The 15,649-nt window shown below is 44.4% G+C and overlaps 1 protein-coding gene across 1 annotated transcript in view; it reads right to left on the bottom strand.

The window, feature by feature from the left end:
• The window catches only part of LOC112080654 (catenin alpha-2-like), a 611,175-nt gene that overhangs the window by 191,571 nt on the left and 403,955 nt on the right, over positions 1-15,649 (bottom strand). Inside the window, 1 exon segment of the mRNA XM_070442653.1 lies at positions 5,456-5,536. Coding sequence (XP_070298754.1) covers positions 5,456-5,536 — 81 coding nt within the window.

Below are 15,649 nucleotides of genomic sequence, written 5' to 3'. Positions count from 1 at the left end.
CTCCCCTGTTCCCCTCTGATCTCCTCTATGTCTACCCTCGTGTCATCCACTATGTCTCTCTATGTCTCCCCTCTGTCTCCTATGTCCCCTATTCTCCACTATGTCTCCTCTGGTCTCCCCTCTGACTCCTCTCTGTCTCCTCTCTGTCTCACTATGTCCTCCTCTATTCTCCTCTCTGTCTCCTCTATGTCGCCTCTGTCCTCCTCTATGTCCCCTATGTCTCCACTATGTCTCCTCTCTGTCTCCTCTCTGTCTCCTCTATGTTCCCCTCTGTCTCCTCTATGTCCTCCCCTCTGTTCCCCTCCTGTCTCCACTATGTCTCCTTCTATGTCTCCCTCTGTCTCCCCTCTGTCTCCTCTAGTCCTCGTCTATGTCTCCCCTCTGTCTCCCTCTGTCTCACTAGTCTCCTCTATTCTCCCCTCTGTCTCATCTTGTCTCCCTATGTCTCCTCTATGTTCCCCTATGTCTCCACTATGTCTCCTCTGTTCCTCTCGTCTCCTCTCTGTCTCCTCTATGTTTCCTCTATGTCTCCTCTCTGTCTCTCTGTCTCCTCTATTTCTCCTCTCTGTCTCCCTGTCTCCCTCCTGTCTCCCTCTGTCTCCCCTCTGTCTCCTCTCTGTCTCCTCTCTGTCTCCTCTATGTCTCCCCTCTGTCTCCTCTCTATGTCTCCCTCTGTCTCCTCTATGTCTCCCTATGTCTCCCCTATGTCTCCACTATGTCTCCTCTCTGTCTCCTCTCTGTCTCCTCTCTGTCTCCACTATGTCTTCCTCTATGTCTCCCCTCTGTCTCCCCTCTGTCTCCTCTCGTCTCCTCTCTGCTCCCCTCTGTCTCCTCTCTGTCTCCTCTCTGTCTCCTCTCTGTCTCCTCTATGTCTCCCAGTCTCCTCTCTGTCTCCTCTGTGTCTCCTCTATGTCTCCCTCTGTCTCCTCTATGTCTCCCCTCTGTCTCCCTCTGTCTCCCTCTGTCTCCCTATGTCTCCCCTCTGTCTCCCCTCTGTCTCCTCTATGTCTCCTCTGTCTCCCCCTGTCTCCTCTATGTCTCCTCTCATGTCTCCTCTACTGTCTCCCCTCTGTTCTCCCCTCTGTCTCCTCTATGTCTCCTCTATGTCTCCCCTCTGTCTCCTATATGTCTCCTCTATGTCTCCCTCTGTCTCCTCTGTCTCCCCTCTGTCTCCTCACATCGAACTCCAAATGTATTGACATTGACAAATGTTTTGTTATTTTGGCTCTGTACTGAGCACTGATTTGAAATGGCACTAGATTTGAAATTACACAACAACTATGGGGGTTAAATAGCAGACTGTCAGCATTCATTTTAGGATAATTTTCATCTGGGTAAACTATTTAGAAATTACAGCACTTTTGTAGTCCCCCATTTTAGGGGAGCAAAAGTATTTGGTCCCAAATGTATAGCATGCAATGACTACAGTACATCAAGCTTGTGACTCTACAATTTGTTGATGCATTTGCTGTTTGCTTGGTTGTGTTTCAGGTTATTCTGTGCCCAAAGAAATTTATGGTAAATTATGTATTTTGTGTCATTTTGGGAATCACTTTTATTGCAATAAGAATATAATTTGTTTCTAAACATTTCTACATGAATGTACACAACCATTGAAAAGTTTGGGGTCACTTAGAAATGTCTTTGTTGTTGAAAGGAAATGTAAAAAAAATTAAATAATACTGTGTAGACATTGTTAATGTTGTAAATGAGTATTGTAGCTGGAAATGACATACATAGTACAGACACTGGACAGAGGAACTCTGCCTAGAAGGCCAGCATCCCGGAGTCGCTTCCTCACTGTTGACGTTGAGACTGGTGCTTTGCGGGAACTATTTAATGAAGCTGCCAGTTGAGGACTTGTGAGGCGTCTGTTTCTCAAACTAGACACTCTAATGTACTTGTTCTCTTGCTCAGTTATGCACAACTTCAGTATTACTTACTRAAACYGTTGTTGTTGGTTTTTATTCTTATATTTTGTTAGGATTATTTTGCTCTTACTGTAGTAGTGTAGCCCACTCCCGACCAACCACTTTGTACAGCACCTGAGTGGCGCAAAGGTCTAAGACACTGCATAGCAGTCCAAGCTGTGTTGTTACAGATGCTGGTTCAATACCCGTGCYGGCCTTGACTGGGAGACCCATGAGATGCCTGGAGGTTTTTGGTTTCTCTCCCTCTAAAACATTATCATTCTAAATGAAATCATTCTAAATAACAAACTGGTAACAATGTCTCACCCCATGTTCAAGAATGGCCTTTTTCTCGCTCATTTTACGTTATTTGAAAACAAAATAATCTCCAAAATATTGTTATTTTTTAAACAAAGCAATTCTTATTATTAATTTAGAATGATATAACAGTCCCTTGGATATTCTCACAGATATATTATTAACCCTGTTATTAGCAAGACTATATATTGGTCATATTGGTCATCGCTCCCGATTTGTGCACAATGGTATTGCCTTGCAGTTCTCCAGCTGTATCCACTGAAAGCGTGCAAGGTTCATGACACGAGGGCAGGGGGCATGGGATGGGCCGCAGAGCCGCGCACAGAAGACGGACCTAGCCCATGGGGAAGGGAGGAGGAGGAAGGGGGAGGAGCTCTGTGCTACCCCGCCACACTGGGTAGCACAGAGCAACACTTTAAGGGGCATTGCACTAGTAATGGCGCTGACTAGGGAAACATTCCCGCTGTTTTTAGTGCCAGTTGGCACGTTCAAACTAAAACAACATAACAATGTAATTGGTTGCAATTTCAGTTTAATCCACCAGAAAAGACAAAACAAATAATACAACAAAAAGTATAATTATTATTATTATGTATCACATCCGACCGTGATTGGGATGCAGGTTCGATTCCCGTGCCGGCTGCCACTGGGAGACCCATGAGGCAGCTTTTGGTTATAATTTAGAATCCTCCAGTCCTCTATATGTAATTATTGGCGGAGAGTCACGTCATATTTTTCCGATATACTGTAGGTCTACCGTAGGCGACATGAGTCTCACTAGTGTTGAGTAATGTGCTGTTAAGGGGTGTAGATCTTATTTATTTCAAGAGCATATTGAAGTTAGAAGCAATAGCCTACACCTATTTTAGCACCGTTTCACACTGCTCTGAGACAAGCATGGGGACTGCTCTTGATAAATCAATGAGATTTTTTATTTTCACTGAATCTCCATTTGGGTATTGGTTAGACTACAATTAGGGTGTAGAAATGTTATGCTCTTAGTGTAACCTTTAATTAACTAGGCAAGTCAGTTAAGAACAAATTCTTATTTACAAGGACAGCCTACCCTCCCCGTCGGGGAATTGAACCACGGTCTCCCGCATGCCCGCAAGTACTGTAGCCTACACCCGACYGTCACGTTGTACAGCACCATATTATCCATTCCATCCTAACGGAAACCGAGAGGGTTTTTAGTTGTTCTTGGAACAGAAACACCATAATATTAAGCAAATTAATTAAGCAACTTTTCTTAAAATCAGTCCCATATACTATGTTCTTACAAAAGAGGTTTTAAATTCTCTAGTACGGCCACTATTGAAGGCTATCAAATGCTTCTCAAAGATGCCCTCTGGTGGTCAAACTAGCACTAACTAGCATTAATGGTACCAGTGGTTGGCACTTAAATAACATGCCATAGAATACGCTGCAACTTTTAATGGACAAACCACTGTATGTCTCTTATATGTCTTCCCTTTGTCTCCTCTCTGTTTCTTCTATGTCTGACTATATAGTACATTGAGTACATATAGTACACAAGACCCATAAAGACTTCCTGTATCTTAGGGTGGAGACCATGTTCAGTCTGCGTTGATCAATCTGTGTTTTCAGTTAATTGGTTATTAGACAAATATTTAAGTTATTAATGGCTGTGGTACTATAGGTCATTGCCATTTTAAAGATATACCGTAACACAGAACCCAAACCGGCTGCGTGCGTGCACCATCGTGCGCCATCGTGCATAAATSTATTTTGTACCCCCACACCAAACGTGATCACGACACGCAGGTTAAAATATCAAAACAAACTGTGAACCAATTATATTAATTTGGGGACAGGTCGAAAAGCATTAAAAATGTATGGCAATTTAGCTCGCTAGCTTGCACTTGCTAGCTAWTTTGTCCTATTTAGCTAGCTTGCTGTTGCTAGCTAATTTGTCCTGGGATATAAACATTGAGTTGTTATGTTATCTGAAATGCTCAAGGTCCTCTACTCTACCAATTAATCCACACATWAAACCGTCAACCGAATCGTTTCTAGTCATCTCTGCTCCTTCCAGGCTTTTTCTTCTCTTGACTTTACATTGCGATTGGYAACTTTCATAAATTAGGTGCATTACCGCCACTGGCCTCGTTCGTTTTTCAGTCACCCACGAGGGTATAACCAATGAGGAGATGGCACGTGGGTACCTGCTTTTATAAACCAATGAGGAGACGGGAGAGGCAGGACTTGCAGCGCGATCTGCGTCAGAAATAGAACTGACTTCTATTTTAGCCCTTGGCAACGCAGACGCTCATTGGCGCGCGAGCAGTGTGGGTGCAATAATTGAATAATATAGATTTCAAAATTTATTTTGTCAGTCTGTAAGATTAACACTTGTTTGGTGGCTAAATACTGTGCAATAGAGCGGTGAAGTACAGTTATGTCGGATTCTTAATAAAAGTGAATGAATAGCTTTTATGTTACCGTGAGTGAATTATACGGTACAACAACACAAAAAACATATTTTCATGGGTAGAGAGAATAGGGAGGCAAAATGAGATTGCCTTCCCAAAGAAATCAATTTGACTTTTGATTACTATAACAAGATGTAACACTACATGAAGTGTCTCTTTTTGGGCCGCTAATGGAGAGGAGCATTGCATTTTGGGAGAAAGTAATAGCTCCGAGCTTTCCCCGGGATTCATGAAATCAAGTGTATACGTGTAAAGATCGGTCGATAGATGTCAATGACAGAAACACATTTGGCTCTTTAGCTCTGTGTTTGTAAAGTGAAGAGCAGTCTGTGCAGGATGGAGTGTCAGTCAGTGCAATGTGTAAGTGCAGACCCAGAATCAGGTATCATGGAGAGTTTGGCCAACGTATAACCAGTTATGTCAGATTTGGGTTCGAGCTTAATTGGCCAAAGTCTCTCCATGTATAGTATGTTAGCCTTTCAGTGAAAATATGGTGTGTCTATTATAGCCAATCATGTCAGGTGTTACTTGAAGCCAAGTTGGCCACACTGTCCATATAAATTGCCTTGGACTGCAAAAACGGCATCTTTATCCAGTCATGTCCGGTTCGGGTTGGAACAGAGTTGGCCAGACTGTCCCTGTACGATTGCCTTTTAAGTGTAAATATGGCGTCTATAGCTAATCATGTAAGGATTCGTTTGGAACCAGGTTTGGCCAAACTCTTTGGTGCAAACATGGCGTCCATYAAACTCAGCATTGGACACTGTGACCCACCTGTCTGCGCAGRTCCCTGGTCTTCTTGGTCATCTTGTCGATGGCAGAGTTCAGCGGGTCTCCTTTCTCTTTCCTGCCAGTCTGTAGAGAGAGGGAGAGGGGAACACAGAGACACAGTGTTACCTCAGTGTTACCTGTGTAACATTACTAATTCATCATCACACGCACAAATGCTCACATCAAAAAGTGCATTATGCGTGTAATACACTACAGGAGGGAATGGGAGCACAAAGGTTTGTACTGCGGATGAAAGGGATTAGAGGAGGGGAATCATTCCTGGAATACTCTCTGCCTCCGGTTTCTTATAAGTGACTTTGGATGTTCAAGATGTAAGAGAAAGTAGCTGGGCTGGATAAAATAAGAACTTRAGTATTGAGCAAATAAGATGGTGGTGACAGACATCAGATGAAGACGACTTGCAGGGGAGCAACTGCGGAACCATTTCTGAGAAATTCCATCAAGCATGAAACCAAGTTAGCAAGTGAAGTACTGTGGGCTTTGGAGGTACACACGCAATTGTAACTAGGTGGGTTTCTGTACATGCTAACTAGGCCACTTGGACTTTTAGCTCTCAACAAATGACACCCATTGTTGTTAGTGAATGAGTGACTAAAAATACAAAAATAGAGATTCTTTCCTCAAGGGTCTTTAGCTGTCAATGAATAAAACCCCATTTTGTTAGTGAGTAAGCAACTAGAAAGACAAAACAGAGAGAGAGAGAGGGGTCAATATGAGACCTTGTCTTCTTGGAGAACAATTAGGAGTGTCTGTGGTGTTAGCGGCAGCTAGGCTGCTGGCCCTTCCTTCTGCCCCCTCTTCCCCCAGGCCCTCTCAGACAGTCCACAGCTGGTTACAGTCACAAGTGTCACCTCACGCTAAATGACAATTCTCTCTCTCTCTCTCTCTCTCTCTCTCTCTCTCTCTCTCTCTCTCTCTCTCAAAAAACTTGAAAACTCACGCTGCGTGACCATTAAATATTGATGGCACACCAAAGGCGAGCGATGTTCTATTTCAAGCGACACGGGGCTACAGTAACGTAGGTGAGATTCCATCTATTGTCTCAGGGATCGGCGAGGAGGGGGGGCAAACAGGGGGCAGGTGACATGCAGCGTTCTCTAGGGGGCCTGGGAAATGGACTTGGGCATGCCGGGCCGGGCGGTTGGCTGGTTGGCGGTTGAATGCATTGTCATGCCTCAAGATGCGAGCAGTTAATAAGTATAAAACAGATTGCCTATCAGAGATATAAAATCCATTACTGCCTGATGGAATCAAAGGCGAACGACTGCCAGAGAGAAGGATAAACGGTCCCCCCAAAAAGATGTATTGTTTATGGGCTACGGCGAGCGTAAATAATGCTGAAGCTGAGACTGATATTCCAAAGCATTCTAGTAATTACCTTAGGAGACTCCCTTTCATTTTCGCAGTGACCCCTTTGGAGCGTATGGGGTCCCATTTGRAGGSCTATGATGATGAAAGCGGAGRTAACCTTTGCGTCRGGGGCTTCCATTAAATATGGCATAAAGATGCAATCACTAATGTTGTGTTATGAATTTGTTTTGGATTATTTAATAGGGTGATTAGGGTGGGCGATGAGGCGGCTTGATTCCTACAGGCCGGGGTTAGATGTCAGGGGTTAGAGATCGCACACAGCTACACTTCTTAACCTCTTCTCAGACAGGAGGGAGGGATGGACGGAGAGGAGAAGAGAGAGGGAGAGGGGAATAAAGATGACCAAAAAGGGAGATGAAGAGAACGAGAGATAAATAAATGGCAAAAATGAAGGTGAGTGAATGCAAAAAAGAGGGGGAGACAAACAGATGATAAAAAGAGAGAGGKGAGCGATAAATTGGGTATACAGTATGTAGGGGACTTAAATAGAATCCTTGAATCCTTGAACATATGGGGACGTAAGAAGGCGGGTTTAAACAAACACCCTTTAACAAACACTGTTTGCTGCATTCAGCATGAATTCAGTTACAACCGGGTGCAATTTGCTGGCTACACTGACGGTTCGGTCCATTAGAAGTCGTCTCTTACCRCAATACCTTAGCGCATCAAAGATCCAAATMMACAGATTGTACAGAGACGCCGATGACACTCCAGTCAAAGCARTAGTAGAGCATACAAAATTAATTGCCCGGTTGCCATAGCAACCCCGTTCCAATTCCGCCCTACAGTGGAGTGTGTTCACATCATTATCTTGGTGGGAAGGGAGAACAACATAACATGTACAGATRTAGGATCTTAATTTGATCACTCTTTTGTCGCMGAGAATTTTCCCGCACAGAAGGAAATGCAAACATGTAGTGTATTCGAGATGTACATAGGCTTCTTAGTTTGTAATGTCAAACTTGACTTTCCCTAATGAAAAATGTATCAACYCCTACAAAAAATGTCTATTAATTAGAATCCACATAATAATTCACATTTCCTGTTGCTGCTGGATTATATTGCTGCTGTAGCAAACTGGCTCAAATTAAGATCCTACATCTGTACATGCTCTCCCATCCTAGCCTAGCAAAGAAGCAGTATAATACTAATATGGMGGGTAGTGTAGATACTGGACATGCCAATGAGTGGTAAGGATGATCAATTGCATGAACGCTTAGACCTGTCTTGGACGTGAACACCATATCCTCATTATGTCACCATGGCAGCGTTTCACATGTCTCGTCCACTCTATTACAGAGCCGTCACATAACTACAGCCACTCCGTTATACAGTGCTAGATACGGGAGATAATGGTGGCCCTTATAGCYCTCGATGTGACSTTCCCCATATTACAGGCCTGCATATCGTTGTGCGTGTCCTTGGCTAGATATCACTTCAGTCTTGTTGGAGKGTTCATTATTTGCTTTCCAATACGGTATCTGGTGCTGCTGCACAGCTAAATTACACTTGAAGAAATGTTTGATTGAATATTGAAAGGTCCCACTGAGATGGACCCAGGCTAAGTCCCAAATGACACCCTATTCCCTATATAGTGCAACRCTTTTAACAAGGGCCCTATTTCCGTTGACTGAACTATAGATTTCTTAAAGGAGATGTTGTGCTAGGGAGGATGTAKGTGTCGTGTTACCATTCTCCTTATGATACCGAGAGCAGAACAGAACACTCAACGCCGTCTGACGTCTGTCTATTTCGTGCCCCAATCAGAATTCAGATCAGACCCCTCCTTCCTTCTTTCATTCTTTTGTTTCTTTTTTTCCCTCCTGGTCGTTCTCCGTGCATGGTGCCTCGAAGTTCTGTCACTCTCAATGTGTTTGTCACCGCAAGGGCTATAAACATTATTGTTTCCCATTAGCCTGAAATTGCTTCCCATCAAACAAGACACACAAAAAATTGCGAGAGGGGAATGCCCCCAACAGATCACACTAAACGGCGCTGGCCCCCTTCTTTAGAGCATTCTCGGGCCAATCATAACAATTTAAACGGTGTCGGTGCGCCTATAGCCCCTCTGTCTGTCCACAGGGTCTTATTTGGCTCCCTGGGAGAAGTAGGCACAGGCGAAAGGTCATGACCCAAGGGTTATACACTCCAATAGATCTATTAAAGAGCAGGAACAACTTCCTGTCCGATATAACAACCAATCAGAGACCTCTATTTACAGACATGTAACAATGGAGTGATGAGCTACTGTAAGTGACAGCCTTAAGAGTTGGCAAGACAGCACAAACAGATCTAGGATCAGGCTAACGGGGTGGACTGTTCATCCTAGCATTTTCTTACCTTATCATGAGGGTTTATTCAAGTGACACTCTTGTCCTGTTTTTTTAATTATTGTTACTTTTACGAAATATTGTCTGGTCTGGTTCAAGAGGAGTGAGATCTTGACTGACACACTTAGCACATGGGTTTACGGGGAGACTCTCTTATGGAGTACTTCAACTGGCAATTGAATAGGTCCCTCCTGTAAAAGAGATGTGATCTCAATGAGAATAACCCATATAAATGAAGAATGAAAAAAAACACTGCTCTCCAATTCCCTTGGGTATTGTTCTGTTCAAGACGATTGAGATCGATGACGAACCCATGGTAAATAAACGTYGTTGTATGCAGCGAGGCAGTGAGTGTCAATGACTGAATGGGAACACTACACAACGTCTACATCCCTAGGCCTATTTGGGGTCACGGTCAGGTCTAATAGTTCTGGTCTCTGAAAGAGAATGAGAAAACAGGAAGTCCATTGAAATAGATATGATTCCTCCCATTCATGTAATGTATTGCTGTTATGCCCTTGGGCCAAGGCCCCTGCAACCAGAGGAAGCATGGATTGTCCTCCATATAGATGTTGAGCAGCATTAGGAATGAATCATTTATCATCATCATTAATCACACACACACACGCACGCACGCACGCACGCACGCACGCACGCACGCACGCACGCACGCCACGCACGCACGCCACGCACGCACGCACGCACGCACGCACGCACGCACGCACGCACGCACGCACGCACGCACGCACGCACGCACGCACGCACGCACGCACGCACGCACGCACGCACGCACGCACGCACGCACGCACGCACGCACGCCGCACGCACGCACGCACGCACGCACGCACGCACGCAGCACAACACACACCACACACACACACACACACACACACACACACACACACACACACACACACACTCCTCAGCCTCGGTCCTAATGGTGATAGAGCACGGTGCACCAAACAGTGAGGAGAAACCCTCAGTCTCATAATCTGGATGAATAGGCCAGGGCTGCAAGTCCATATTTAACTAGGCAAGGGGAATGCAACAAAAGGCAAATCCAGCTAGCATACACACAAGTGTGTGTGTGTGTGTTTTAAATTGTTCTTCAGCTCTTCAGGTTCCTTGGCGAACTCTTTCCCAATAAAGAGTCCCRCCGTAACGCCGGCACGTTTTGGACTTCTAACCCTTTTTAAGCATGTGTTTGAGCTACAGACTTCTGAGTTGTACCATTGGATTTGTCTATTTCCATTAGTCTGTGATTAACGGGGGCTGAGCTMGAGCGGAGTTTGTCAGCCAAGGGCAGATCCCGAAGGGGTCCAGGGCCGGGTCTTTTTACAAAAATGTCAACTCTCACAAACACACACGCTTCGCTCTGTGACGCTCACAAGCTACACAGTAGTCAGTAGAAGGTAAGAGKTTTTTCTACATTCCCAGGACAGAGTGTCTATAACACTGTAGAAAGCTCACTAATTTGCTGTCACAAACTCCATACTCCACACAGTTGTCACTGACGAGTTGGATTTTCATTTCCCACTATGCAARTCAATTCTGTAGTTACAGCATTCATATTTATTCGTTTTTATCGGGTTTTTGGTTTAGTGACCTTATATTATGTCAAATCGTTTTGTCTTCTACTTGTAGCCCTGGTTGTCCTGAAAATAAMATKGAAAAACACTTCATTGTGAGGCTAAATATAAYGGCTGGACATGYAGATACATTCTTAAAGGTTCTTGAAATGTAACGTTTCTTGTGTTGRGKCAAGAGTTAAAATKAACACTGTAAAGAGTTAAATTAACACTCAGTGGTGTAAAATAAACTCAGTGTTAGTTTATTGCAGTCAAATGACCAAATCGYCCTCTAGTGGCCTCATGGGTGGAACATTATTCATCAATTTTTTTCATTTCAGAAAATCTGGTGTTTCTATGTCAAAATATTTTTGTTATATTTCAGTCTTCTGTGATATACAGTACCAGTCAAAAGTTTGGACAAACCTACTCATYCAAGGGTTTTTCTTTATTTTTYACAAATTYTTATATCAAAACTATGAAATAACACATATGGAATCATGTAGTAACCAAAAAAGTGTTCAACAAATCAAAATATATTTTAGATTTGAGGTTCTTCAAAGTAGCCACCCTTTGCCTTGATGACAGCTTTGCACATTCTTGGCATTCCCAAAGTCTGTGAGTATCCATAGCAACGGCTCCACTCTGCTCAATGAAGAGAGGAGAGAGCAGTTAGCTGTTAGCTACTTTTCGTCACTCCAAATTCCAACAAAACTCAAGGAACATTATTATTTTCTGTGATATAATCTCTCCTGTTTTAAATAAATTGAAGCACTTCTGACACCATGTTATGATCTTATATGGCTGTACTGCACAGCAGAGAAAATGCAAATTGCTCAGCTTCAAAATGTTAGTGATTCATTTAGTGATACCCGAGCCCTGCCCGTGCCCYAGTTATTGATGAAAAAACAGGCCCTACCCGGCCCTAACCCGATGTATAATGTCCGGGCTCGTCGGGCTCTGGTCGGGTAGCAGAGCTCTACCTGTAATTTGGYCCTCAAAAGAAGCCCTTATTAAATATGCATTGTATTGTCTTAAATAATAACAATTTTATGACAACATATTCACTTACGATATCACTTGGTGAAGGCAACAGGACTGAAAATGAATGAATGCAACAACCATGTCTCTGTCACTAGCAAACAYAGTCATGGGTGGTACAGGTGACAACAAATAAATCACTCGACAGGCACCCTGGGAAAAATGCAAATAAGGTTTTAAACCCTACAGCAGGGCTAAACAMACCCTGGTCCTGGAGGGCTGGAACATGTCTGGTTTTGCGCGTGTGTGTGCGTGTCACGTGAGCGCACACACATACACACACAGAAGCCAGGATCGCAGAGGAGAGGGCATGACGACATTAGTCATCCAGGCTGCCTGGAGAACCACATGCTAATGTGTCATTTAAGCGCTGTCGGGAGGCGGAGGATTAAGAGATCAAGCCACCCAAAGTAAAAAGAGAGCAGAATCAGAGGATGTTCAGAGAGAGAGAGAGCTTCTCACCTAGACTCCTGTGACTTAAAGGGGCAATCTGGTTATTAATTTAAATGAAGTCCAAAAATAGATTTTCCAATCCTAGATTTCACTGCTAATTAAGACTTGTATGTATTAAACGAGATTCACACGAGGAGAAATAGGATCATCAAAGACGAATAGATAGAGAGGAGACACTCATAAACCATTGTGTTGTATTGCATTGTCATAAGACCCATCGTGGCGGAAGAGTGTACTATCAATGCCATTACTTTGTATTCAAAGTCAAAACCCCCATTCCGTGCCTTTTGTGATTTTTTTCTTCTTCCAAGAATTGATAATCGCCCTGGCCTAGTTGCCAGCTAGAGCTCTTCCAAATCTGCATTACGTAGATTATGAAACGGTGAATTACAGCGGCCGGAATTCTAACCAGGGAGGACAAACCCGTCATCACACTAAACCTGTTAGAGCAGGCTCGCTCTGGCTCYTAGTAGAACGCTGGATAAAAATCWGTCAAATACGGTGCCATCCCCAAAAACCCCACTGAATACCTCAGAGCCGAATATATATCCCATAGTACACTACTTATAGATGTGTATCTGCATTTCATGTCTAGTTATGTCACGTCAATACATTGTGCCGTAGACACTGGGGCAAACGGTTCTTACTAACATTGCGATGCGTAATCAGAAGCTTGTAGTATCCAACTTGAAGTTATCCCCTTCATATATATGGTAGTTAAGTCAAATCAATGCATTGTGCCATATACCCTAGTGATAACTGTTATTACCACCATTACAATGTACATTATAGTCTTCGTAATTGTTATAATTATATAAATATAGTTCTGTCACGTCAATACATAGTACCATACACCCTAGTCACTAGAGCCTAGTGCTATAACTAGCTAATATGAAATATTACTATCGTTCACGTCATTACATTGTATATCATTGTACATATATTTGCCTGAGCTCCCTCACATCAAGCCGTGGAGAATGTATTGCTCATAATGAAATGCAAAATAAAAAACGTTTTGCCGTCACAACGTCATCCCAATTGTTGTCAAAACGTCATGTAAATGTTCTCGCAACGTTGGCCCTACGACCATGAATCATAGGTTGCAGTGGTTGAATCATATGCCTCATGTTTCCCCACGGCCAGGTCACAGCTGTGGTCTCCCGTGTGTGGTGTGTGTGTTGTGTGTGTGTGTGTGTGTGTGTGTTGTGTGTGTGTGTGTGTGTGTGTGTGTGTGTGTGTGTGTGTGTGTGTGTGGTGTGTGTGTGTGTGTGTGTGTGTGTGTGTGGTGCCCATCAGGCTGTTGCCCGACGACACCTTCCCAACAGGTCCATTTAGTCCACGCTGTGACAAGCACAACAGGGAACGCAGGCCAACCCAACCAGAACCCCCGCGCCCCGCCCCCCCCCCCCCCATCCAGTCCATCCACTATTCCGCCACACACGGCATCATGCGTGTATTCCGCGACACAGACCACATAACGGAGTATGCGTGTCGGGGTTTCGTGGTTTAACTTTCATCTCCCCAACGCGTTGTCAACGGCTCACATTCACAGACCGTAAAGGGTCTCCCATCTGCTCATTGTTTCCCCCATTCGTTCTCTAAGGGGACTCTTTCCCTCCATTCGTTTTCTCTGGTTCTGGGTGGCGTTACGGAGGTAAGCTCATACTCTTCTCTAGGTACGGCGGCGGTTGGATRATGGAAGTGGTAATGGCCAAGGGATTCCAGCTCACCCGGGAGACTGGCTGGCTGGACGGCGGATGGTAGAGGCGGCTACTAAGAGCGCTCGGCGTGCAACAGCTGGGACCAACATGCTGTTCCTTCGCCTCTCGCTCAGTCCCCGCTCCAATCACTCATGTATTGTAGTGCACTCAGCGCAAATTGCTTTGCTGTGCTCCGCCGTGCACCGTTCCCTCCTCCCTTCCCCACTCCCTACCCACTAATAGCGGAATAAGACGTGCAATTCTCGGGCCGAGGCAGACAGGAAATGATATGGATGTCTAGTGCCATGTGAGAGAGAGGGAAAGGGAATGAGGGGGGAGAACAGAGGAGATGATGAAGGGATATGCRTACAATAAGGGGGARCGGTGGAGGCAGRCAGCCAAAGAGAGAGAGGGAGAGAGGTAGAGCAGAAAGAGAGAAAGAGAKAATGATAGAGAGAGAAAAAGAGAATTGAAAGATACCCTGTATTTTGGAGAGAGAGAGAGAGAGATATAATAATATGGTCAGACAACAAAAGAAGAGAGGGGAGAGAGCTTTTCTTTTTTTGGTTTGGCACAAAGCGYCCGTCTCATTCTCTCAAGATCAATGTGTTAAATGATATCAATTCCGGCTCCTTGTCAATTCAATTAAGGCCCAATGCAAGGAACAATTACTGTCCAGGTTGGTTACACTGACTCCAGGCTTAGAGAAAGAGGAAAAAGTGAGAGGGAGGGGAGATAGAGAGAGAGACAGAGAACACTGACTCCTACAGAGAGAGAGAGAGAGAGGGCCCTGACTCCTAGAGATAAAGAGAGAGAGGGAGAGAAACCACATTGGGTTAACAGTAGATAATGGCTCAGCCGGATCCTCAATAAAATAAGTTGAGCTGCTCTACAGCGGTGTGTGTTTGTATGTGCGTGTGTGTGTGTGTGTGTGTGTGTCGGTGGTTCCAGGGATGAGCAGCAACCATTTGACTTGTTCTCATTAAGTGGAGCTTAAAGAGCTACAGCGAAACTGCGACCATCAACCTGGGTTGATTACAGGAAAATAAACCAGGCTCTCCATGCCTCCCCAGTGAGCCTCTTTTTATGTGTAGAATGTGGTGAGATGAGATGAGAAAATATGATTATACTGGGTTTTTATCTGGAATTAACAAACAGATTAACCAGCAGAAAATTAGGTCTTTCTAACTCAAAATCTTTCGAACTCAGTTTTTCTGATTAGGTCTAGGCATATATTCATCAGTCATACCTGACACCCTAGACCCTAGAACCAATCCAATTTGCTTACCGCCCCAATAGGTCGACAGACGACGCAATCACACTGCACACTGCCCTAACCCATCTGGACAAGAGGAATACCTATGTGAGAATGCTGTTCATCGACTACAGCTCAGCATTTAACACCATAGTACCCTCCAAACTCGTCAACTGGGTCCTGGATTTCCTGACGGGACGCCCCCAGGTGGTGAGGGTAGGTAACAACATCTCCACCCCGCTGATCCTCAACACTGGGGCCCCACAAGGGTGCGTTCTCATTTGGTTTAGTGTGTAGTGTAGCTTCATAGCTGTGTGTCTGAGGAGGAGCAAGCTTCTAACAGTCTTTATGCGTACTCTTTCAATTACACACACACATGCAGGCACACACACAACACACACACACACACACACGCGCTATATAGAGTACATGTGCAGAATGCGTGGCTTTCGTGTACA

Source organism: Salvelinus sp. IW2-2015, unplaced genomic scaffold, assembly GCF_002910315.2.
Source record: "Salvelinus sp. IW2-2015 unplaced genomic scaffold, ASM291031v2 Un_scaffold16412, whole genome shotgun sequence".
Taxonomy (NCBI): Eukaryota; Metazoa; Chordata; class Actinopteri; order Salmoniformes; family Salmonidae; genus Salvelinus; species Salvelinus sp. IW2-2015.
This window is presented reverse-complemented; position numbering and strand designations above follow the sequence as displayed.